Below are 24,659 nucleotides of genomic sequence, written 5' to 3' on the forward strand. Positions count from 1 at the left end.
GGCGCCTGGGTGGCTCAGTTGGTTAAGCGACTGCCTTCGGCTCAGGTCATGATCCTGGAGTCCCTGGATCGAGTCCCGCATCGGGCTCCCTGCTCGGCAGGGTGCCTGCTTCTCCCTCTGACCCTCCCCCCTCTCATGTGCTCTCTCTCTCTCATTCTCTCTGTCTCAAATAAATAAATAAAATCTTAAAAAAAAAAAAAAGACAAATACCCTGGAAATAACAGCTATTCCATATACATATAAACCATCTAGGAATATTTTCTCCAATTACTCTGATTGCATATGAAGTTACATACCTCCCTAAGCATTTCAAGTGCAAAAAACTGTTGCCCATGTGTATGACCCCACCTGGTGGGGCCTGACCATTTACTCACTTTGGAAGCTGTCGAAACTCTCCCGAGTAATCTTCAAATTTATAGTTCACAAGATGCCAGTCAGAGTTATAGGTTTTGATGCACTATGGGGGGACAGATTAAAAAAAAAAAAAAGCGTAAGAGGGAAAGAAAAAAGATATGTGATGGCTTTTGGAGGACGTTTGGGAAGGTTTATGAATGCACACCCACACAAACATCAAAAAAAAATTCTTTCACCTCAACCCTCTTGTGCCTGAAATTCCACCATCAGAGGTTCCTGTAAAGCTTAAAAATCACTAAAACACTACCCTTGGGAACAGGGTCACTTTAAGTTACCATCATTCATGATCAGAGAGATTTTGCAAGGGGACAAACTTCACTTCAGTTGCTGCATTTACATAACAAACAATGTACTGCTTCTGACTTCAAAGCCCTTGGTTCTTAAGAAGTCATGTGCCCTCTACTAGAACATGAAATGGAAGAAAGTGTGAACCTAAAGACCCTTTCAGGATGTTTAGTAATGTTATAACTAGCTCTGTTATTAAGTATAATAGAAATCTACCCTCGGTTTTTCCTTCTATTTATAAGGGCCAGAGTGAGGTTATTAGGAGAAAAGATTCAGATTCCAGTTCACAATGGCACCGTGACATCACCTTGCGTGCACACATATGTGTAAACCAAAGTAGGGAGCTTTACCTTCTACCATGACACTAACCTACACACTGGTGTGGGGGCCAGGGCAGGCTGCCCCAAAATGTACAACAATGGCATATTGCTTATTTTGAACTGAAGCTTCTTGGCAGTCAACCTGCTCAAAGGACATTGAGACCCTCCTCTGTCCCCGTGAAAGCCAGAAACAAATCTCCCATATGAAAATTACTCTCCTGTACTAAGAAGTAAAAAAAAATCCTTATCACCAGAGGTAGAGACTTTAAAGTTGAGAAAGCTACAGAATTAAACCTCATCATTTTTTTCTCATCTACTACCTCAGCCTAAATTCTGCTTAGAATTCCTTACTAATTAAAGCTCCCAAACACCTGTCTTCTTTATCCTGTCAATTCCTCATAGATCTATTGTCTTTTTGTCTAAAATGTGTAAAAACTGCCTGCCTTGGTCATTTCTTGGGGTTTCAGTTTCTTTATTGGACCTCCATGTGCACATAATAAAATTTTGGTTTTTTCCCTCCTGTTAATGTTTCTCATATCAAGTTAATTCCTACATCAGCTAGACGAAACCCTCAGAGGAAAAAAGTAAGTTTCTACATCCCCTACATTGCATTAAACTACCTTACTACGCAACAGACTCAACGGACCAGCATGGTGTCTTTCACTCATCTATGCAGGATGATCCACTGAATAGTGCGTTGACTCTAAAGATTGTAAGACCGCATACACCAGAACTTCAAATATGAATGAGTCAAAATCAATAGGGGAAGCGTGTGATTAAGTTACCATCAGCTAAACTGATTTTCTGTGTAGTCAGCTCTTGGCTACACATATGTAAACTTCAGTGTGGAAAAAAAACATTGAATGAGTAAGTAAAATGAGTGCCTTACCTAGTTGACTTGACTCTGGCTGTAATCCACATCATGATCAAAGTGTCGGTTCTGCTTACTTCACTTCATCATTTAGAAGGCCAGCCTTACGTTTCACAGCTTATGCCTGAAGGCCTTCTGAAGCAAACTCCCCTCCACACCAAAGTCACTAAAATAACTACAGCAATGCCCAGTGCCTCTCTCGTGCCAGACTATGCTAAGCACTCTACAGGCAAGCTCGTGAAGGGCAGGCAGTGTAAGATTTTTATGTTATCGTTCTGAAAGCAGAGAAGGGTTAGGAACAGAGTCGGATGGGGGAGCGGAACAATTTTTCAATCATCTCTTTGCCAAGTAGTGACGAAGGTTTTTAAATACTATTTTATTCTTATAAATGCTTCTCAAAAATATTCTCAAAGCATTTTCACATTGAGAACATCAGACATCCACACTCAAAGTCACATTCCAAACGAAGTGTGATTTCAGAATTACCTGTAGGTCTGGGTTTTCCCGCTATTCTCTCTAGGTCCATTAGCACAGCCAAGTCAGCTCTGACCAGGTGTGATACAGGCTTGTGCACGTGCTCCTATTCTCTATTCAGCTTTTTGAACAAGCGCAGCAACTAAAATCATACCACCAAAGTCTCTGGCAGGACATTAAACCTACTCTGAAATATGACATGTAACTGCCCACCTAAAAAATAAATAAATAAGCAGACACTTGTATATAATCGGTGCATTTATGAATGCAACACCTGAGTGCCCAGATTTTTAATATCTTAGATAACACGGGTAAGATAATTACCGTGTTTAAATATTTTACGTCATAAGAAACTATAAAAAACCCAGTTAAGCAGGTTAGATAGCCAGAGAGTCATTCATTTAGTAAGTCCTTGTTGACAATGCACACAGCAGATACCAGCTAAATTCTAAGGCTGAAGCACAGAATAAGGTAAGCAGCCCCACCCCTCCGGGGATGTAGAAAGTCTAGAAGATGAGGGGTTACATCAGAAATCAGCATCCAGAGAACTGTAACTCTAGAAAGACAGGGATCCGACTGGCTGATTCCATGACTGACCTTTCCAACTTGTGAAATTCAATAATATTTTGAAGTTAATACTGAAAGGTTTTTGCAGTTGTTTTAAAAAGAAAGCCATTAAGTCATTCTCGGCTGGACCAGAGGATGGAGAGGAAGTGCTGTTTCACTCCACCCTAGTGGCAGGGTCCCAAGAGGCCTTAGCTCTGTTGGCTGCAGCAGGATAGCTCGAAGCTGTTATTGCTCAACCTGTGGTGATTGAAGAACTGAATGGAGAGCTGTCCCTCCAAAATCCTATTTATTAAGTAACTGGGAGAACTGAATTAGTAATCAATATTGCTCCATGTTTTAAAATAGGGGGTCAACAAAACTCTTTCTGCAAAAGGCCAGATAGTATTTTCAGCTTTGAGGGTCACATGGTTGCTGCCGCAAACACTCAACTCTGAGTTATAATGTGAAAGTAGTCATGCTAACGGAGGGGTGTGGCTACAATAAAACTTTATTTACAAAAACAGGCTGCAGGCCAGACGTTGCCTGTGGGTCCGGCAGTTTGTCCACATCCTGCTTTAAAATAAACATTTAAGACTATATAAACATATCTGGCTCTATTTGTCCAGAATTAATTTTACTAATATAGTAGCAAAGAAAGTAAGACAAGAAGTTCTTTTTAGAGGATGAGAGATCATTACTTTTACAATTTTAAATACATATTTAATTTTTCGAAAATCTCAATGGAACTAAATATTGTGACTATGATTTTGTCACTTTAATTGCTCTTCACTTTTAATTTTTTTTTAATTTTTTTTTTATTTGACAGAGAGAGACACAGCGAAAGAGGGAACACAAGCAGGGGGAGAGGGAGAGGGAGAAGCAGACTCCCAGCTGAGCAGGGAGCCCAATGCGGGGCTCGATCCCAGGACCCTGGGATCATGACCTGAGCCGAAGGCAGACGCTTAACGACTGAGCCACCCAGGCGCCCCTGCTCTTCACTTTTAAAAGCATAACTTCCTTGTGGTGGGCAAACTTATTGATGGGCATATGTATCATCCAAAAATCAATTAGAAAAATAGGGATAAAAATCCATTATTTTTAAATGAAGGAGCACTCCAAGAAACAAAATTAAAAGACCTAATTAGTTCATGTTATCTAAAAGCACCTGGAAGAAGAAACAAACACCCCAAGGAAGGGGGTGGGGGGGGAAGCAGTCTAAATGCAGTAATTTCTCTTTCCTCTATAACAAGATAATCATTATTTGTATGTTCAAACAAGAGTGGTAAGAATCGTACATTGATCAGAGATAGAGTCGGGCTCTGCTCATTATCATCTGGCACTTCATGAACACTGAACTAGTCTTGAAAATAAGTTACAAGTATAAACATATAAATGAAGTAAATGAATACATAAATGTGTGTGCTGAGTCTCAGCTGAAAATAATCTCAATAACAAATCCTCTGCCAAAGATTTCCAGTGAGTTCATAAGAGTTACTCCTTATTCTATACCTCTAAGTTCTGCAGAATTCATGTTTTAAACAGCCGTCAGAAACGACCCCGGTTGACATTTCTGTCCAAGCTTCAGGCTCTGAAAATCCTATTCTATTCTCCTATTTTAACTTCCACTACAAATATGTAATTACGTCTCTGACACTTGCTTGAAAATATCATTGAAATTTAAAGAGGGGGGAGCGTTAGCAAAAAGTGGCTTTAAAATAAGGTGTAAATAGATGTAGAAAAAACACATTACCTCCGTGACAAATAAGCTCTGCGCTTCCTCTTGCGCGTCTGCAGGAACCGTGGAGCACATGTATCGACCCTGTCGCCGCAGAGTGGCGGTCTGTGGAGGAAAGTGCGGGCACAGGGTTTGGTTACTCCAAGATGGAAAGATGCCAGCCAGCCTCGGGGTGCAGCGGGGCCCCACAGGGACACAGTCACCCTGGTCTCTGCCAGCCCCACGCTTCTTCCTCCTTGGGTCACGCACAACAGACCCCTTTGGGCACCAGAAAGTTCAAAGTTGTGTGCGGGGCAATGGCTTCCCCTTCTTTCTGGGTCAGGGGCCCCATGACCCCTCCAGGGACCCCTTTTGCTCCCCCCACCCCCAGGCAGGGTAGGGGCCCCTTTCAGAATCCCTAACACTCCACAACCCCAAGTGCTTGATCTAGTCCCACTACGTTGCCTTTTATTTGTCTTAACCGCCTTTTTCTAGTGTAAAACAGACATATCATGAAATTTACCATTTTAACCTTTTTCTTTTTAAGTTTTTTTTTTTTAAGTAAACTCTACACCCAACATGGGCTCGAACTCACGACCCTGAGATCAAGAGTCAGGAGCTCCACCAACTGAGTCAGCCAGGCGCCCCATTTTAACCATGTTTAAGTGTAGAGTTCAGTGGTATTGAGTACATTCACCCTGCTGTGCAACCCTCATCACATCTATGTCTTCTTTTCCAGTTTTATTGAGAAATAATTGACATACATCACTGTGTAAGCTTAAGGCATACAGCAGGATGGTTTACTTTACATCTATTGTGAAATAAGCACCACGATAGGTTCAGCTAACATCCATTTTCTCACATAAATACAATAAAAAGAAAAGGGAAAGGGAAAAAGAACTTTCTCCTTGTGATCCTTGAAATCTCCTAGGATTTACTCTCTTAAGAACTTTCCCATATATCATTCATATTCATGGTAGTTGCCAGGTGGTACATCACACCCCTAGTGCTTATTTATCTTATAACTGGAAGTTTGGACCTTTTGACCCCCTTCCTCTAATTCTTCCTCCCCCTACCCTCCACCTCTGGTTACCACAAGTCCGATCTCTTTTTCTATGACTTTTGTCTTGTTTCATTTTATTCCACATATAAGTGAGATCACACAGCATTTGTCCTTCTCTGTCCGACTTTTTTCACTTAGCAAAATGCCGGCAAGGTCCATCATGTTGTTGCAAATAGTAGGATTTCCTCATTTCTTATGGCTTATTATTATTCTGTTGTAAATATATACCAGAACTTCTTTATCCATTCATCTATCAATGGACACTTAAGTTGTTTCCATGTCTTGGCTACTGTAAATAATGCTGCTATAAACACTGGGGTGCGGATATCTTTTTGAATTAATGTTTTCATTTCCTTTGGATATGTTCCTAGAAGTAGGATTATTGGGGGTCATATGGTAGTTCTACTTTTAATTTTTTGAGGATCCTCCATACTGTTTTCCATAGTGACCGCACTAAATTACAATTCTACCAACAAGGCACAACGGTTCCCTTTTCTCCACATCCATGCCAGCATCTGTTACCTCTTGTCTTTTTTTTTCTTTCTTAATGTGTTACACCAATAGCTTTATTTATTTATTTCTGTTATCTCTTATCTTTTGGATGACAGCCATTCTAGCAGACACAAGTGATATGTTATTGTGATTCTAATTTGCATTTCCCTAATGATTAGTGATGCTGAACATCTTTTTATGAACTACTCACTTTTTTTATACCTTCTTTGGAAAATGGTCTATTCAGGTCCTTTGTCCTTTTCAATGTGGGTTGTTTTTCTGTTATTGAGTTGCATGAGTTCTTCATATATTTTGGATATTAACCCCTGGATATATGGTTGGCAAATATTCGTTTCCCATTCAATAGGTTGTCTCTTCTTTACTTTATTGATGGTTTCTTTTGCTTTGCAGAAGCTTTTGAGTTTGGTGTGGTCACACTTGTTTACTTTTTATTTTGTTGCTTTTTAAGTTATCGTACCCCCTCTCCCCAAAATCATTACCAAGACCCATGTTAAAGAGCTTTATTCCAATGTCTTCTTCTAGGAGTTTCGTGATTTCAGGTCTTACATATAAGTCTTTGATCCATTTTGAGTTCATTTTCATGAGTAGTTTAAGACATGGGTCCAGTTTCATTCTTTCACATGGGAACAGCCAATTATCCCAAAACCATTTATTGTCTCTTCTCCATTCAGTATTCTTGGCTCCCTTGTCAAATATTAGTTGACTGTATATGCTTGGGTTTACTTTGGGCTCTCAATTCTGTTCCATTGGCCTACGTGTCTGTTTTTATGCTGGTACCATACTATTTTGAGGACTACAGCTTTGTAAGTAGAGCTTGAAACAGGGTGTGTGATGCCTTCTGCTTTGTTCTTCTTTCTCAGGATTTATTTGGCTACTTGGGGTCTTTTGTGATTCCATGTAAGTTTTAGGAGTGTTTTTTCTACTTCACATTCACTGCCACATCCCCGGTGCCTAACAGCAGGGTAACCAGACAAGCAGAAGGTGCTCAATCAATAGTTGTTGAATAGATCTATGAATTGTGAATGCTACCATCCCTCCTAAACATTAGAACTGTTCTCGTGTTTAAGGAGGATTAATGCTTATTTTAAATAATAAAATGCCTCATGACTTTAGGCAGTAGCACATCCACCCTAATTAATGTCATTTGGAAGGTACTGTTTTTGTCAAAATGAGGAAATGAGACCTCAGGCTTCAGAAAGCAATGTTCTAGATTTTTTCTCCCAAGGACTGTAATCCTTGGATACTATTAACAGATCGTAGTTACAAAAACAGCATACATGAAAACATTTTGTTAAGAGATCTACCCTGCGGTAGCTCTTCGTGGCTACTTACCTAAGCTGGGATCTCCCAGCATTTGTCCCAAATGTTTTTCTTCTTCCTTTGGTTGGAGGAAACTTTAGGTCAAATCCGTTAATCTCCCCTCGAGCACAGGTAGAAAACTTCATGGCATATATCTTAAATATAATTTAATTTTATTTCCTGCCCCTGTTTTCTCAATGTCATGTCTCCTTCACCTATTTTACTCATTTTTGCATGGTGTCAATCTTTGAAAGTAATCTTAAGCTCTGTTTTTAGAATAAGTCCCCTTATTCTGAAGAAAGGGAAAGAAGGAACTCCATTCTCCACTAAGTCCTTAATGGGTGAATTACTAATTCATTCAGCCTCCAAAAGGGCTTTATAGGCCCTTGCTCTTGATTTCTTTACAAATATCACAAATGGTGACCCTTACTTCCCACCTGTTCCCATGAAATACCAAAGAGATATGTAACAACAAGCACTGAAGAGGCATAATCTATTCCAAAAGTTTCCAAGTGAGAAGTGATTCTAAGAGGTTGTCAAAACTATTAAAAATCAGGAATAATATAAGAAAAGGGTAATTGTTCAAGAAACCGTGTATGCTTCAAAGAAGGATTCACTCTACAGCCCTACTTATCTTGATGTATTTGGGTCTATCAAGATTTTTGAAACTAATTATTACACTTTCAAAATGTTCAGGAAATGCTCAGGTCAAGAAATGGGACGATTAGAGGCATTCCCAGCCTATTTCCCATCACAGCACTAATCAAAAGAGAAAATTTATTACAACATTCTCCCAGTAGAATCACCAACTCAAGAAACTTTAATTGTGTGACACTTTTCCAAACGCCTCTAAGGTGAGAAAAATAGGATATGGATCTTTTTGATTCTTGTAGATCAGAGTGAGTGCCATTATGCTCTCATTTTATAAAGAAAGCAACTTTAATCATTAGAGACCTGACCTTTAACAGATAAGAGAGCACCAGGCATAATTAAACCAATCATCTGTGTGTTTATTTACTACCCACCAGTACCAGGATACTAGGTTTGAGTCCATTACTGATCAAGTCCTAGCTCCGATGTTGACAAAGCTTAGTTTTCTGACAAGAGCCCTTCGCTCCCCCGGAGACTTCATCCAAATAAACTTAATGCATTTCTTAAAAACCATTCACTTAGGGCGCCTGGGTGGCTCAGTTGGTTAAGCAACTGCCTTCGGCTCAGGTCATGATCCTGGAGTCCCAGGATCGAATCCCACATCAGGCTCCCTCCTCAGCAGGGAGTCTGCTTCTCCCTCTGACCCTCCCCCCTCTCATGTGCTCTCTCTCTCTCATTCTCTCTCTCAAAATAAATAAATAAAATCTTAAAAAAAAAAACAAAAACATTCACTTAAATGAGACATAGTTCTTTAATGTTATTTTTATGTCTATTTCTTGTTGTATATAAAATTGGATGTTTTAGATGATCTCTTTTAGATAGATGGCTGCTATCCTTCCCTACATATGCATGCTGTTCCTCACACTAAAAGGTGGAGACAATCTCCCTCTCCTTGAATCTAGGCTGGCTTTGACCAATCCAATGAGGGGGAAGTGGCATTCTGCCAGTTCCAAACTTAGCAAACTAGCAGCTCTTGGAAGACAACCACCACATAAAAAGTTCTACTACCTGAGACCACTATGCTGTGAGTCCACACTAGCCATATGGAAAGGCCAGATATAGAAAGATGGCCCGCCAGCCCACGGCTGGTTCCAGCCAAACTGGGAGAGTCACCACAATGTACGTGGGGAAGCATTCCAGCCCCTGCAGACAGCAAGTCAAGCAGAACTACCTAGCTGAGCCTTGATCAGATTTCAGAATTGTGAGAAATTATAAATTATTGCCCTAAATTACTAGGCTTTGGAGTGGTTTGTTACTCAGCAATAAATAACTATAACAAGACTGTAAGAGATTAGGAACATGTCCTAATTAATGTACTGAGGAATACTGCTGTTTTCAGGAAAATCTTTTCAAATACTAATCACAATATAGAGTAAGGACAGAAGCATCGAGGGGACACACTAAGCTGCAATCTGGTTTCCACATTCACCTTTCCCAGGACTTCTGTCAGTGTCCTAAGGGTGGACAAGTAAGATAGAGAAAAATGTCTGTTGGACTTTAGGAGTAAAGATCAATGGCTTCTCTTCCCCCAAATCATTGTACTGATCATTTTAGGGCTCAGCATAAATATCATTTCATCCATCTATCCATCCTTCCCCTGAGTCACTACTTTCTACCACCAGACACAGAACTAGCAGCTGGAGACACCAAGTTTAAGAAAGTGTACTTGCTGTCCCTATAAAGCTTATAGTCTCGTGACAGAGGAAGAGGAGGAAATAAATTAGCAGTGCTGCGAGTACTACAGAAGAGTATGAGAGAAAGGGGTACAGAAGCACAGGCTGAAATGAGAGGAAAGAAGAGGGGAATCTAAATCCAATAGGGAGGAGAAAAGGACATCAAGAAGATGTGCACCAAGGCAAAGACACTTAAACTAAACTGTACAGGATGAGTACATGCTGTATTCAGTACAAAGGGGGCAGAAACTTGAGAGTTAAAAGAGCAAAATCAAAACACGACGAATTAGATTAGCTCTTTGCACACACACAAGAGACCCATTAAATCCTAGAACTACAAATATATCCTATGCCAAAGGAAAAACTGCCCAGAACACTAATTAAATTTGAATGAAAAAACACGGAAGGATGAAAAACCCCACCAACCTATAGCCTAATCAATGGTTTTAACTCATCTGGGGAAAGAATGAGCCAATAGAAGGAACGGGTCTTACATAAAGCAGAGCAATTTTGTCAGCATCTTTATCCCCATTTAACAGGAGAGACTGGAATCTACCAGCTGGGCCACTGGGGCACCATTAACATTGGACTTGGCACCAGTGAGGAGTTGTCGCTTCGTGTCCTCAGTTCCCAAGGTCTTCCCACTCATTGCTGAGTCCAGCCTCCCCAATTCACTTGTTTATAATGTGATTCCCATTTAGACTTTCCTAATGAGAGAGAGATGACACAGCCAATGAATGTATTCTGATCGGCTTATTAATTCTAGTTCTCAAGGCTCATAATTAAATAGCATTGGGTTTGTTCTCTCGTGGGGTTGTCTGCTACAAGTCAGTTCTCTGAGCCCAAACAACTCTGGTCACGCTGAACAAACTCAGTTTCTGGACTTGCAAAGCTACGATCTGATCCCAGACCTTGGTGACTTATGAACCACGGCCGATGAGGCCGCGTCTGATAGCAGCTGGTCAACCTCTGACTCCGTTATCCAAGACTTTCTGTCAGGCGCACATGCCACTTTCTCCTATCGGACTGTGGAATCCTCTGAGAGCAGGATACACATGCCTCCATCTGTGTCTCTGTGCTAAGTACTCAATAAATGTTTCAAGAATGAATGAACAAAATAGTCAATGAAGACAGAAATAGGTCTCTACCAATAATCATCCATTACTTGTACATAATTTTTTTTCTGTTATTACAAATAGTTCTCTGGTCCATTATGAAAACTGAAGTCTTCCCTTGAAGACTACAGCATGAGTGAATGCTCTATTTTAATTTCTCCATAGATTCTGTTTATTAAAACTTGCATTTGGGTAATGGTCTACTGTATGCCAAATTGATTCACATTAAATTTCTGCAGTTTTATTTATCTGGCTTGTAAGAGAGTCTCAATCAATACCTGGAGATTTATACTCAGTGAACACTAATGCCCTCCTCACAAGTGAACTTAATTTTCTTTTTCATGGTTGTGGTATTCTCTTCTTTTCTATCCGTTAAAATCATATTCCTGCTAAAAAAAAAAGGGTCTGTATCCACTTTATATAAATCAACATCAAGGTGGACATTCAAAGAATATCTGTCCCATTTCTATGTTTGGAAATGAATTATTTCCATTCTACTAAGAAAGCTTAGCAGCAGCGTTCTCTAAGTAGCTTTCCGCACTTGCAAGGGGTAGGGAAGAAACACTTCACACTGTGAAGTGTGATAAGATCTGCAAATTAAATATAAATGCAGCTAGCATCTCCGACAACCACTCTGGATAGAAATCTCATAGCACAAAGCACAATTTAAAAATAAAAGCCCTGGGTGTGCCTGAGTGGCTCAGTCAGTTGAGCATCCAAGTCTTGATTTTGGCTCAGGTCATGATCTCAGGGTTGTGAGATCAAGCCCCACATCAGGCTCTGCACTCAGTGCAGAGTCTGCTTGTCCCTCTCCCTCTGTTCCTCTCCCCACTCTCTCTCTCTGTCTCTCTCACTCTCAAATAAATAAATAAATAAAATATATATTTTTTTAAGATTTTATTTATTTATTTGAGACAGAGAGAATGAGAGACAGAGAGCATGAGAGGGAGGAGGGTCAGAGGGAGAAGCAGACTCCCTGCTGAGCAGGGAGCCCGATGCGGGACTCGATCCCGGGACTCCAGGATCATGACCTGAGCCGAAGGCAGTCGCTTAACCAACTGAGCCACTCAAGCGCCCAAATAAAATATTTTTAAAAAATAAAAATAAAAGCCCTCTTCTAGCTACTATAATAGTCTAAATTATTTTCAATCAGTTTCTGTTACTTAGGTTTAATGCTGGTAGTCTTTGACACAAAGAGATCCTTAATTACCTTGGCCAAGTATGGACAGGAGTCTTACAAGGAATTCCAAAAAATGTCAGGAGTTACTGAAAAGAAAAATTTAGAACTGCTACAGGAAGAGAAAGGGGTGAAGTCCTCGCCCAAAGGGCTCAGAAGATGATCCAAGGACATGTGAGAGCCCAGGTCAATCTTCAGGAGACCTTTTTTTTTTTTTTTTTTTTTAATGGAATGAGTTGAAGGAGTTCAGAGTTGCCCCCAGATCTGAATAGAAACAGCAGAACTTGTAACTATCTCCAAGTCCAATTTGGAAGAACAAATTTCAAATAGATAAAAAAAACTTTTTTCTCTCTTGGTTGAAATGACTCCCCCCAAAGACTGGGGTCACTTCAGCGACTATGAGGCATAGCCCAGGGTGCTTGGCCCAGGGAGGCAGGGCCGTGGGTCACCTGAAGGGACAGACAGACATACCATACAGGCCTGATCTGGGCCAGTCTTGGGCCTTCCTGGCACTTCCTGACCCTCTTCTTTATCACTCACAGCTGTTCCCCTGATGGCCTGCTACAAACCCTGGTCTTCATCTTCAGCTTGGAATCTCTCTCTACGAATGGAATTCCTGACCCCAACCTGGCTCTGTCCTCCCTCCATCAGTGCCGGCCAACCCACCACCCTGACCCTACTGAAGCTGGGATACCGAGAAGCTCATGTTTCAAACCGCAAGAAATGTGAGGTGAATAATTTAATTCAACTTCCTATGGAAGAATCTGAGAAGTGATAGTGGAAAGGGGTTTGAATGGAGAGCCAGGAAACCTGAGTCCTCATCTGAGTGTGGCCTATTATTAGCTGTGTGATCTTGAGGGAAAGTTTTAACTTTCCACATGTATAAAATAGAGAGTTTTCTAAGGATCTCCAGGCTTACTGTGTAATTTTAAAATTCCACAGTTCTGTGAACAGGGAATTCTAAGTCTATCTGTCTCAAATGACTTATTATCTGAGTGCTATGAGGTGCTTTGAGAGAAACTAAAAGACATCCAAAAAAATAAGATGAATACTAGGTCTGCTTTGATTGATTACCCCATTTATTTTTTTAGGAAAGGAATCCTTGGATTTGAGGGAGGGAAGAGTCACTCTGTAGACTTAAATAAATGTAGGGTGAGTGGTAACAGAGACATGCTTTTGTGTCATTGTTTCTTTACCGTTCTAACCCTCTCAACCCATATGGTATGGGACTTTTTATTAATCACTTTAGAATGGGCATTAAAACCCTAACAAAACAACCCTCTTAATTCCTGGTGGGAAGCATGCATAGCCACTGCTGTTTAAAATACCCTATTTTATAAGATTTTAATTAAGAGACTGAAACAAAAGGCCCACCCTTCCCCTGGGGCCATATGAACAATGAGCTAGAGACAGGATCCCAGAGAAGTGGGTGGGCTGCAACACCAGCCAGCTGCAGGCTTCCACCACCAACAACTGTCTCCCCATCTCTCCTGTTCAAAGGAGCATACGGCTGGGAGTGTCCTCCCTCAGACAGAAAAACAAACATCACAGGCAGCCCAGAAGGGAGTGCAGGCCTTGAAACAGGAAGAGACGGCTCCTCCAGTGTTCTAAGCAGAACAGCTCTGAAGAGAGGGGAGGCCACAGTGCATCAGCTGAGACACTGAATGACAACAGGTGAAGGCCTTCAGGAGGCGGAAACTGGTCTGTTAGGCACGTGGCTGCAGAATGTCAAAGAGTGCAGGAAATTTCCTAGGTGCCACCTTACCTCTGAGATGGGCTCTGAGGCCTGCGGACGGCCTGAGGTCAGACACGAGGGCCCAACACCCACTCTGACAGATGATCTGCTGGACAGGGAAGCCCATCAGGTCTCAGGGCCTGGGTCAGCTCCCACCTACCCTCAGGCAAAAATGTGGACTCTCTCTTCCCCACCCTGTTTGTAATTCCATACAAAGCATCCTGTGCTTGTGTTCATTTTTGTGTTTGTTTTAATTCACGTAGTAGAACTATGCCCTCAGACCTTTGAGGGCTTGATGCATTTGCAGAGAAAGATCTTCCAGAAGGACAACCGTGGGGTGTGGTAGGAGGGGGCCAAAACTCAGTGAGGGGAGGGAAGTGGATGACGCCAGAAATCAAAGCCCAGGCGGTTGAGGGAAGACAGCTCTTCGGGCTGGCGTCCCTCAGCCTGGCCCATCTCCTTTACTAAGCAAGTAAGCCCTGGGTTGAATTTATACTGTGCTCAACTGGGCCAAATGGACAGAGGCCGCTTCAATGTTCTAACGTTATCCTGGATTTTCAACTACTCCCTGTTAGACAGGCAGCTCTCAATACCTCCTTTCTTTGGTTTCTAGGCCTGAGCCAGACTGCAGGGAACCTCACATGTCTGGGGAGTTGGGTCCCTTTATATCATATGCTGGACACCGGCCTTGGTTGCATTTGTCTGTGCATGAAGCATTACTACGAGAAACTCTGGGGACTTTACTGTGACTTATCAAGCACAGCGTACTGGAGCCTTTCCAAATGTCTGGCAGAGATATTTGTTTCAGAACAGATGACTCGCTTTGGGAGGATTTAGCCCCAAGCCAGGCTGGAAACTGGGCGTTTCCAACATCTCCTTGCGGAGATCATGTCTTGGCGACTGACTCAGTGTTCTATTAACCTCAGAAGATCCCATTTTCAGTTTCCTGAGATCTCTCAATGTCCAATTCATTAATAATTAAGAAAATGGACAAGGCATGGTACAGGACAAGGGTCTAGAAAAGGAATCCCATTTAGGTTTCTGGAGGGATTTAACAGAAAACAACACTCAAGGAACCCAGTAAAACCATGCTGGGGGCCGCCTGTCCCCACAGCCCCTCCTCACCAGCCCCTGCAAGCTCCCCAGGCTCCCATCCTGCACCATCCTTCTCTGCTTGCTCAATAGTGCCGCACTGTGTGACGTCAGTGACTTTCCTTGCTGGACGTCCCCACGACAATGCACTGATGTACGGTGCTCCTGTGTGCACCTGGTATGCCCAGCTCCCCTCTATCGTTCCTCTTACGCGTTCTCTGCCAGTCATCTCTCTAAAATTCTCATCTGCTAGCATCAGGCCTCAGCTTAAATCCTTTCCATGACTCATTGCCACCAGAATAGAGTCCAAGCTCCTCAGCAGACCCAAAGACCTTGGCTGAGCAGCTCTAATGATCTTTCTGGACTCACCTGCCCTTCTTCAGCCCTGCAGCACATGGGGACTTGTGACTCCCTCATGCACCAGGCCACCCACCTGGCTGCAGAGCTGCTCCCACCACCCATGTCTCCTACCAGCCTCGAGACCCACGGACTATGCTGCTCATCTTTGCTTTTCCAATACCCAGCAGAACATCTGGCACAACGTAAATGTTTGTTGAGTGAATGGGCAGTTGAGATTTTAAAATGGGGATTCTTTTATTCAATTGTAAGATCACTCAGGGTTCCAAATGAGACAGTGTCTCAGAACTGCTGAGCCATCAGGTAGCTTCTGTCACCACATAATGTCCTGTTTCCTAAAGTGTCACATGCATTTATAGGTGTCAGTAGACCTTTGAGAGTCATAAAAATTTCATTCTGCTAAACCCCCAAATTATATATTACATAACTTTCCAAATGCAGTAAACTATAACTAAATAAGTTAAATGTTCAGGACCCTTCATGACCAGACTCACCAATTAAGTTCAGTTTTTAGAGATTCTATTTGGTTTATGTTTGGCTTGGTTTGGTGTTAAAAAGATGCTTGGTTTTAGTCACTCTTAAGTACCACTTCACGAGAGAGAATGGTGGGGGGGTAATCCAGAAAACCAGGTCATTTGGTCATTTGGGGGACAAGTGGCAGGTCCAGCTTCCCCATGAGTAAGGGGCTCAACCTGTTCCACATCACATGACTGCAAATCCTCAAAAATGAATGATGTTACCCTGAAGGAAGGAGGCTGCTTCCTAGGCCCTCAGCTCTCTTCCTGCCAACTGACGTCAGCCAGGGGTGCAAAGAGCTTCCCTGCATGGTGCTGTCTCTTTGGATTCTCGCATATCTATGAGAACCTAAATTTTAGGGCAAATGTTTTCTCTGAACTATAGATTAAGAAAAGTGAGTTTTAAGAAGGCTTCTCATTTACCCCAACACCCAGATTAATAACAGAGAGACCTGGGGCTAAACTTCAGGTCACATGAGTAAATCTTGGGTCTAGAGCATCTACCATCCCTGTGATGGATTTATGTTCCACTTGGTAACAAAACCTTGAGGAAGGCATAAGCAAGCACAGTTTCTTTTGTTTTCTACTTATCTGTGTATGGCTCTGTAATCTTTCTCTAGAATGCAATTTTAGTTGCTGAAAAGACCATACCTTTCTTTGTGTGAACACCTAGCATAGTGAATATGCTTCGTGTTAAAACATGGCCATTATTTACATATTCCAAGATATTGGTGAGCTCTCCTCGTGTTCTCCTCATCACTCAGGAGTACAGTTGCACTGATGCACCAAGGACGATTGCTCTCAGATCCCTCCATGCGTTTGTCAGCACCACCACCGCTGCGCTGGTCTTGTCAGAGCATCGGGCCTCAGCACATCAGTTCCTGGGATGCCATCCAAAGTCTTATTTTAAACACGGTAGAGCTGAGATTATGCTCCACCATAAAACACTAAGCAGATGGAGAAGTCCTGACTCGAGGACCTCTGACATCGGGGACTTCGCTGAACTTCCTTACTCTGTCCTCTCTGGATCTCATGCACACACTCAGCACGCACGCTCAGGCTGATGCTGGACACTCCGAGCAGGACACACCTGACAGTATCTAGGCTCTGCCAGGCAACCCTGGCAGGAAGAGGCAGAGCAATGGACACAGCAGGACCCACAAGTTGTAGGAACCACAGAGATTTTGAGCTAACTAATATGTTCAATGACATCTGGTAATTCTGAGGCCAAAACCTAGATTTTCTCTTTAGGGACTCTTTGTTCTTGTTTTTGCATGCAATCCTACCGTGTCTCCTTCTCTTCTACTCCCCCGATCTGCCACCTTGACAAACTTTTACAGTTATGAATAATTATAAAGACCAATATTCAATGAATGTAGAAATAGAGTATAAATAAATCTCCATGTGCTTACATGGTCTTAGGATATCACCTTTGCTTAGAACTTTGTCTATGTGTGTCTGTTAGTCGTGTTTAATAACCTAAGACAAATACATTAATCACATACATAAAACTGTCCTCCTACCCCTCAATGCTTACAAGTATGATCTGTGCTTACCCCTTTCTACCAATTGTGGGACATTTACCATTCTCTCCGACCTATTTAAAATGTGAGCTAAACATTATTTCTTCTAAAAAAGCAAAGAAGATTTGAGGGAGGGAGGGAGGGAGGGAGGGAGGGAGGGAGGGAGTGTGACCTGATGCGGGGAGTACATGCATACAGTGCTGGACTACGAGTTTATCCAGTATCTTTTATTCTACATAAGAGAATCAACTCTTAGACCCATTGATGCAGGTAATGTTATATGCCTGTGTGTGTGTCCTATTTCATCTAGTTATTTACGTAGTTAATCTCAACTCCCTACTTGATCATAAGTTTTCCTCAGCAGTGTGCAGTATTTCTTTCTTTTTCTTTTTTTTAAAGACTTTTTTTAAAAGACTGCTTGTGTTCCCTCTCTCTCTGTCTCTCTCTGTCAAATAAATAAATAAAATCTTTAAAAAAAAAAATAAAGACTTTATTTATTTGAGAGAGAGCGAGCAAGCAAGCCCAAGGTGGGGGGCAGGGGCAGAGGGAGAGGGAGAAGCAGACTCTGCACTGAGCAGAGAGCCCAACGTGGGGCTCGATCCCAGGACCCCGAGATCATGACCTGAGCCAAAGGCAGACACTTAATTGACTGAGCCACCCATGTGCCCCACTGTGCAGTATTTCTAATAAAAATCATGTAATACAGGATCTGCCTCAGTGAAAAAAGGCTACTTCCCTTACCAGGCGCCGTGTGGAAGAAAATGGCTAACATGCTTTGTAAACACAGAGATCAATCGGACAGGATTTTATTCTAATGGTTTTGGGGCGGGCACCAGAGTTCCCTGAGTTAGCCAGCTCCCGGGACACTGTCACATATTCTGCAGGAATGTCCCCACGCCCCAATATAACATGGAACACAGGTCAATCACGTCCCCTAGCGTGTATGCCGTGGAGCACGACATACACCCTCCACTGATGGGCGAATGGACCTGCTCTGCCTGTAACGGAGCGTGGGGACCCAGAGGGCCAGCCGTGGTCTTCCTCTCTGACCACCACGGTATCACATGAGCTGAACCTCACTGAGGAGAAGCGGCAGGCACAGCCAGCTCATCCTCCGGTCCCACAAGGCTGCCACCTTCCTTTAGAAAACACGGCACAAATCAAAGTTAATTACGGTTCCTCAATATATTGCTGTTGGTTGCTGATGGAGAATCCAGTAGAGAAGCTGTTACTCACAAGTAATTTTCACCCTCACCTAAATAATACTGAATTGGCACGGTTCCAAGACTGATATTTCTTTAAGTTTGTTGAGCTGAACAAAATTTTAAACAAATTAAGGAACAAATGTGACAGTCAAGGAAATAATAACAACCAAGTGTTCCTACATCACTTGCTTTTCCTGTTGCAGTTCCAATAAGAAAGAAAGGTTACAACATATTTTATCTTCAAGGGGCCCAGGGATCCATCTCAAGCTTAGATTAAATGCTCAAAATAGTCACCTGACCAGCTATGCCTATAACTTTTCTATTTGACTTTAGGTATCATCTGGTTCAACAGTCCCAGTGGTTGGGCTGAACTATTTCACATCTTTACCTTTCCAAATCTCTATCAAACTGTTCAGTGTTCTGTTACATGTTGATTCACTTTACCCACGAGCCTTCCAAGGTCACCCTTGCCATGATCCATGCTGCCTACCAAACATCTCCCTGTGTCATCGCAAACACCAAAACTCCCCTTCTCCAAGTGCCACTTTACATCCCTCCCATGACCCCACACCATGCATTTCTGCTCGTTCACCCACCAGGTCCTCCACTATCTTCCTTTCTCAGTCCAACATCGACCTCTAAAGACTCCACACCCGGCCAGGAGTCCATGGGAGGCCATTTCAGGACCTCGAGTGCTGTAGTTTTGGGCCCTGCTGCTACTCCCCACCCCCACACATACCATCTTGCCAATATAACCCCCCATCCTCAGTTTTCTCTTCTCAGTTCTCAAGCACTGACATTCCCAAAAAGGCTGTTTCCACCAAAATGTTAGATGGAAGGGGCCCACTCTTGTTGGTGATTCATATATTCTCATTCTCTCTCCCTCTCACTCATTCAGCCCACTCGACAAGTATTATTGAATTCCTGCCCTGTGCCATCTATTTCTAGGTGCTCGAAAACATCAGTGCACAGGATTAATACCCCTGCCCCCACAGAGTTCACATGAATAAACATGTATGTTAGAAGTGGATAAGCAATGTGGTGAGAAAAAAATAAAACATAAATGGGACCAGGAAGGCCCAAGGGGTCAGGCAGTACGGAGTCGGCAAGGATCTCACTGACAAGGTAAGATTTGGCAAAAGGCTTTCAGGAGGCGGGAGACAGCTGGGTAAAGAATTCACTGGCACAGGAGAAAGCCTGAGCAAGGACCCTAAGGCAGGAGACAGCCCGGGGTGAAGGAGGAGCCCCACGGAGGCCAGGAAGACAGTCAGGGAGGTCATGGGTGGACAAGACCACAGCAGCCCTTCAGGCCATGATAAGGTCTTCACTGAAGGACTCTGAACACAAGAGTGACATCATCCGACCTACCTTTTAAACTTATTTTTAAATGCTCACTCTGGCTACTCTATTAGGATAAACTGGAAGGGGTCAAGAATAGGATCCAGAAGACTTGACAGGAGGCTCTTGCATTAACCACGGCATGAAAGGATAAGGGCTATGGCCATGGTTACAGCAGTGGAGGAACTAACCAATGACTCTTACTGTCACCCCCTCTTCATCCTATTCCCTAAGTTTCCAAACCCTTCTTACCTCCCCCCTCCCCCACTGAGCTGCACCTCCCCTGAGCCAGCCTGACACTGGCCCCTCAGCCCAATCCACTCTAAATTTCTCAATAGCCAATTCTCTCCTTGCTGTTCAGAGATGGAACTCTCTCTCCTTCTTCCCCCAAAGACCCTCAACTCCATCCCCAAGATTCCCAAAGAGTCCTGTTTCTTTCTTTCTTTTAAGATTTTATTTATGGGGCGCCTGGGTGGCTCAGTTGGTTAAGCATCTGCCTTCAGCTCAGGTCATGATTCCGGGGTCCTGGGATCGAGCCCCCACAGTGGGCTCCCTGTTCAATGGGGAGCCGGCTTCTCCCTCTCCCTCTGCTGCTCCCCCTGCTTGTGCTCTCTCGCTCTCTCTGTCAAATAAATGAATGAAATCTTAAAAAAAAGAAAAGAAAAAAAAGGTGTTATTTATTTATTTATTTATTTATAAGAGAGAGCATGGGGAGGGAGGAGCAGAGGAGGAGGGAGAGGGAAAGAATCTCAAGCAGACTCCCCACTGAGCGTGGAGCCTGATGCAGGGCTCCATCTCATGACCCTGAGATCATGACCTGAGCTGAATGCAAGAGTCAGATGCTTAACTGAGCCAACCAGGCAGCCCTGCAAAGAGCCCTGTTTCAAACCACATCCCTGTAAACCTGACATCTTCCATGTCTTCCCCATTCCTGGACTTCCCTTCTTAGCTCATTCTCTCGTTTTCCCAATCCTGATAAAACCTCTTGTTCTTACTCTGAGCCATGACGATTCCTTCTCTCTGCTACCATGTAATATGAACCCCTGCATTCCCACCTGCTTATTACTTCATCAGCCCTGTCCAGAAACTATCTTCACCGGCAAAGATATCCTAGGTATCAACTCCCCCACCTCATCAGGAGGAGCACAAGACTGTCTGCCCTTTCTGCCTACCTTCTTCAAAGTCTTCTGTCTTCCAGGACCCTGCAGTCTCCTGGAGAAAGTTTCCAATTTTCTGTAACTGCTTCCCACCTCCCTCCTTCCTCAGTGAAGGTGCCCCCAAGATCTAGTTCCCACAGAGGCACCCCCATGCTCTTGGCCTCTGGGCCACTGACTCACATTGCTATGAGTGAGCCCAGATCAATAACTCCCACTCCTCTCTTAGACCAAACTTCTGCATTTCCAACCACTTAAAAATTCTTTGCACCTGGAAGTCCCACTATCTCCAACTTAATAAATTCCCATGGGACTCGATCTCTCTCATGATACTAGTCACATTCTCCTTCTTATTAGAAACATTAGGTTATTATCTCTTCTAAGTTTTGAGCAATTTGAAAGCAGGAGCCCTGTCTCAGGAGGCTGAGCCCTTTGCACAAGGAGTAGATCTATCAATTATAAGCTAAACAAATATACTGTTCAACTTGACTGATCAGTTCTGTCCAAAAAATAAGCTTTTAAGACATATTTGATCATGAAAGTATGATCTGTTCTGTTTTCTGTAAAAGTCATTACTTAAAACTAGAATTAAAATTCTCATCTCCTGAAGGTCTGGCCAATGTCAATTCAGAAATATTATTTAACCAGATCTTATTCAGGTAGGTTCAGTCCTGGGCATGAACTAGTATCCCAGAAACCACAATGTTCACAGAAAGTTACATTGTTGGCCACTGAATTCCCTCTGATAAAAATTTCGAGGAATTTATCAAAAGAACATTTTTCAATAAAAAGCTCAAAACAAAGTACCAAGATTATTTTTTTGGCAGCATATAATAAAAAGTGAGGACAAAACAGTGTGGAAAGAATTTTTTCTTTTCAAAAGGACAGATGGGAAATGAGATCAGGGACTTCCAGGCCCTTTGTAAGTAGCAGGGCTTGGCTTCCTTTTCAGGTCAGTGGTTTGTAGATCATTATCAGTCTCATGTAAGTAGAAGAGGAAGAGAAACAGAGGAAAAATAAAAATCAGGATGTTATTTAAAGGGAAATGGATTAACCACATTTTTCTATACAATGCTGAGAACATTCTAGGGTTCTCCTGTATCTAAACATTTCCAAAAATGAAAATTTCTAGGATTGCCCATTACTAATAATCTTTCCTCGGTACACCTATCTTTTGTTTTAAATTCCCTTGCGAGGGAATATGATGTTGATACTAAACCATGAACTATGCAGGAAGAGCACCAGAGAAATTACTCCTCACCCTGACTTTGAACAACTTTAAGGATGACAGTAATTTCACATCCGTGGAGCACAGAAATCCTGCAACCATATGCTCTTTTTTTTTCCAACTGTGGTAAAATATCCATAACATAAAATTTACCATTTAAACCATTTTTAAGTGTACAGTTCGGGAGCATTAAGAACACTCTCACCATGGTGCAGCCATCACCACCATCCACCCACAGAACTCTTTTCATCCTGCAAAACCGAAACTCTATACCTATGAAACAGTAACTCCTCATTCCCCAGCCCCTGATCACCACCATTCTACTTCCTGTCTCTATAAACGGGACTATTCTAAGTACCTCTTGCGAGTGGAATCATACAAAATTTGTCCTTTCTGATCGTCACATTTCACTTAGCATAATTTGCTCAAGGCTCACCCATGGGCCACATGGGTTCCACCTTCTGGCTGTTGTGAATAATGCTGCCATGAACATGGGTGCACAAGTATCTCTAAGTCTCTGCTTTCAATTCCTTTAGGTACATCTCTGGAAGGAAAACACAAATTCTGTCCTTGTTAGTTCATACCACACGCCAAACACTGGTTTTTGTGAAATATAAATGGTATCTATACATTGCCGCCAGCATCCTTTTTGACTAATTACTACCTTTCCCACAGTCCATCACTTTACATAACTGCACACACGTTAGTAAGCTTGTAACAAGCCAGGATATAAGGAGCTCTCTAGCAAGCTGCAGATTCAGGGGAGTGATGGCAACAGTTAAGGACGTCAAACCACCGGGCACCTGGGTGGCTCAGTCGGTTAAGCACCTGCCTTCGGCTCAGGTCATGATCCCAGGGTCCTGGGATCGAGCCCCACCTTGGGCTCCCTGCTCAGTGAGGAGTCTGCTTCTCCCTCTGCTCCTCTCCCTGCTCCTCTCTCTCTCTCTCAAATAAAGAAAAAAAAAAACCTTTTTTTTTTTTTAAGATTTTTATTTATTTATTTAACAGAGATAGAGAGAGAGCACAAGTAGGCAGAGCGGCAGGCAGAGGGAGAGGGAGAAGCAGGCTCTCCGCTGAGCAGGGAGCCCGATGCGGGGCTCGATCCCAGGCCCCTGGGATCACGACCTGAGCTGAAGGCAGTCGCTCAACCAACTGAGCCACTCAGGCACCCCGAAAAAAAAAAAATCTTTAAAAAACCACCAGCATCAGCCGGTAAAGGACTTCCTCCTAAAGGAGAACGGTGACTGGAAGTCAATGGCCAGGCCCACATGAGGTTCTAGGCATCTGACGAGAAGGGGAGCAAGCCTGGGCGTTGCCCTCGGGTGCGCACAGATGTGTCATTTCTTCAGCAAAAGTCAACTTACATTTCTTGATCTAAAACATTCTAACAATAAAGAGGTTAGGTGGATATGAGGTGGGTGGGAGGACAGAGATTCACACACACAGGGCCTGAGCCTTCACTGGGGTCACAGCACAGGTGGTGACACTGGACCCAAAAGGCGTAAGAAGCCGTTAGTGAAAAGCCCAAGACAAGGTACTCAGGTATAACTATATACAGTCTGAACAGTAAGTATTAAAGGGCTTAAGAGAATGGGGAAAAATCACTGCGGACTTGAACAACATCAGAGGACAAGGGATGTGAAGTGGCCTCGGAAGGGTGAGAAGGTTCTAGAAGGAGGGAAGAGAAAAGAAGGTATTGCTGGCAAGGAGAACCATGAAGCCAACGCAGAGACAGAAGAGAACATACTCCAAAGCATGGGGCTGATTCTGAAAAAAGAAGCGCAGTCAGCTAGTGAGGGATACATCAGCCACACACACACTCCTGCCCCTGGCCCTGGCAGATAAAACTTTACTTCATAAATATTCTGAGAGCCGAGAACTGTCCTTTTGCCTTTTTAAAATCCACATTGACTCCACGTCTCTCAGGTTATTTTGTCTGTTTCTTTTAAACACTGTTCTCCCACCCTTCAGCAAATACATTTTACCAAAAAAATCTTCTCTACATAAGACTCATGTTCAGAGAACACAGGAGTCCTTGAAAGCTCATCAATATCAGGGCGCCTGGGTGCCATAGTGGGTTAAGCATCCAAGTCTTGGTTTGGGCTCAGATTGTGATCTCAGGGTTATGAGATTGAGCCATGCATCAGGCTCCATGCTTAGCAGGAGTCTGCTTCAGACCCTCTCTCCCTCTCCCTCTGCCCCTCCCAGCCCCCTAAAATAAATAAATAAATCTTAAAAAAAAAAAAAAATCTGGCCAGGATCAACATATGTCCTGCTCTAAAACTATACAAATGTTTCATCACTATCCATACTTATATTTTAGTAAATTATCACTCTGAATGCATTTGACAGAACTTTGCACGAAGTTCTATTAATAGTTAACTAATACTGTTTAAC

General features: G+C 42.9%; 1 protein-coding gene across 24 annotated transcripts in view; it reads right to left on the bottom strand.

The window, feature by feature from the left end:
- Nucleotides 1-24,659, bottom strand: part of DOCK9 (dedicator of cytokinesis 9) — a 322,858-nt gene that overhangs the window by 178,976 nt on the left and 119,223 nt on the right. For all 24 annotated transcript variants that reach the window (XM_081815144.1, XM_081815147.1, XM_081815151.1 and 21 more), the window contains exons 3-4: nucleotides 4,661-4,750; nucleotides 375-457 (exon numbers count right to left, since the gene is read on the bottom strand). In XM_081815144.1, the coding sequence (XP_081671270.1) occupies nucleotides 375-457; nucleotides 4,661-4,750 (173 nt within the window). The remainder of the gene's footprint in view (nucleotides 1-374; nucleotides 458-4,660; nucleotides 4,751-24,659) is intronic.

Source organism: Leptonychotes weddellii, chromosome 3 (genome assembly GCF_054177405.1).
Source record: "Leptonychotes weddellii isolate Sample4059 chromosome 3, ASM5417740v2, whole genome shotgun sequence".
Taxonomy (NCBI): domain Eukaryota; kingdom Metazoa; phylum Chordata; class Mammalia; order Carnivora; family Phocidae; genus Leptonychotes; species Leptonychotes weddellii.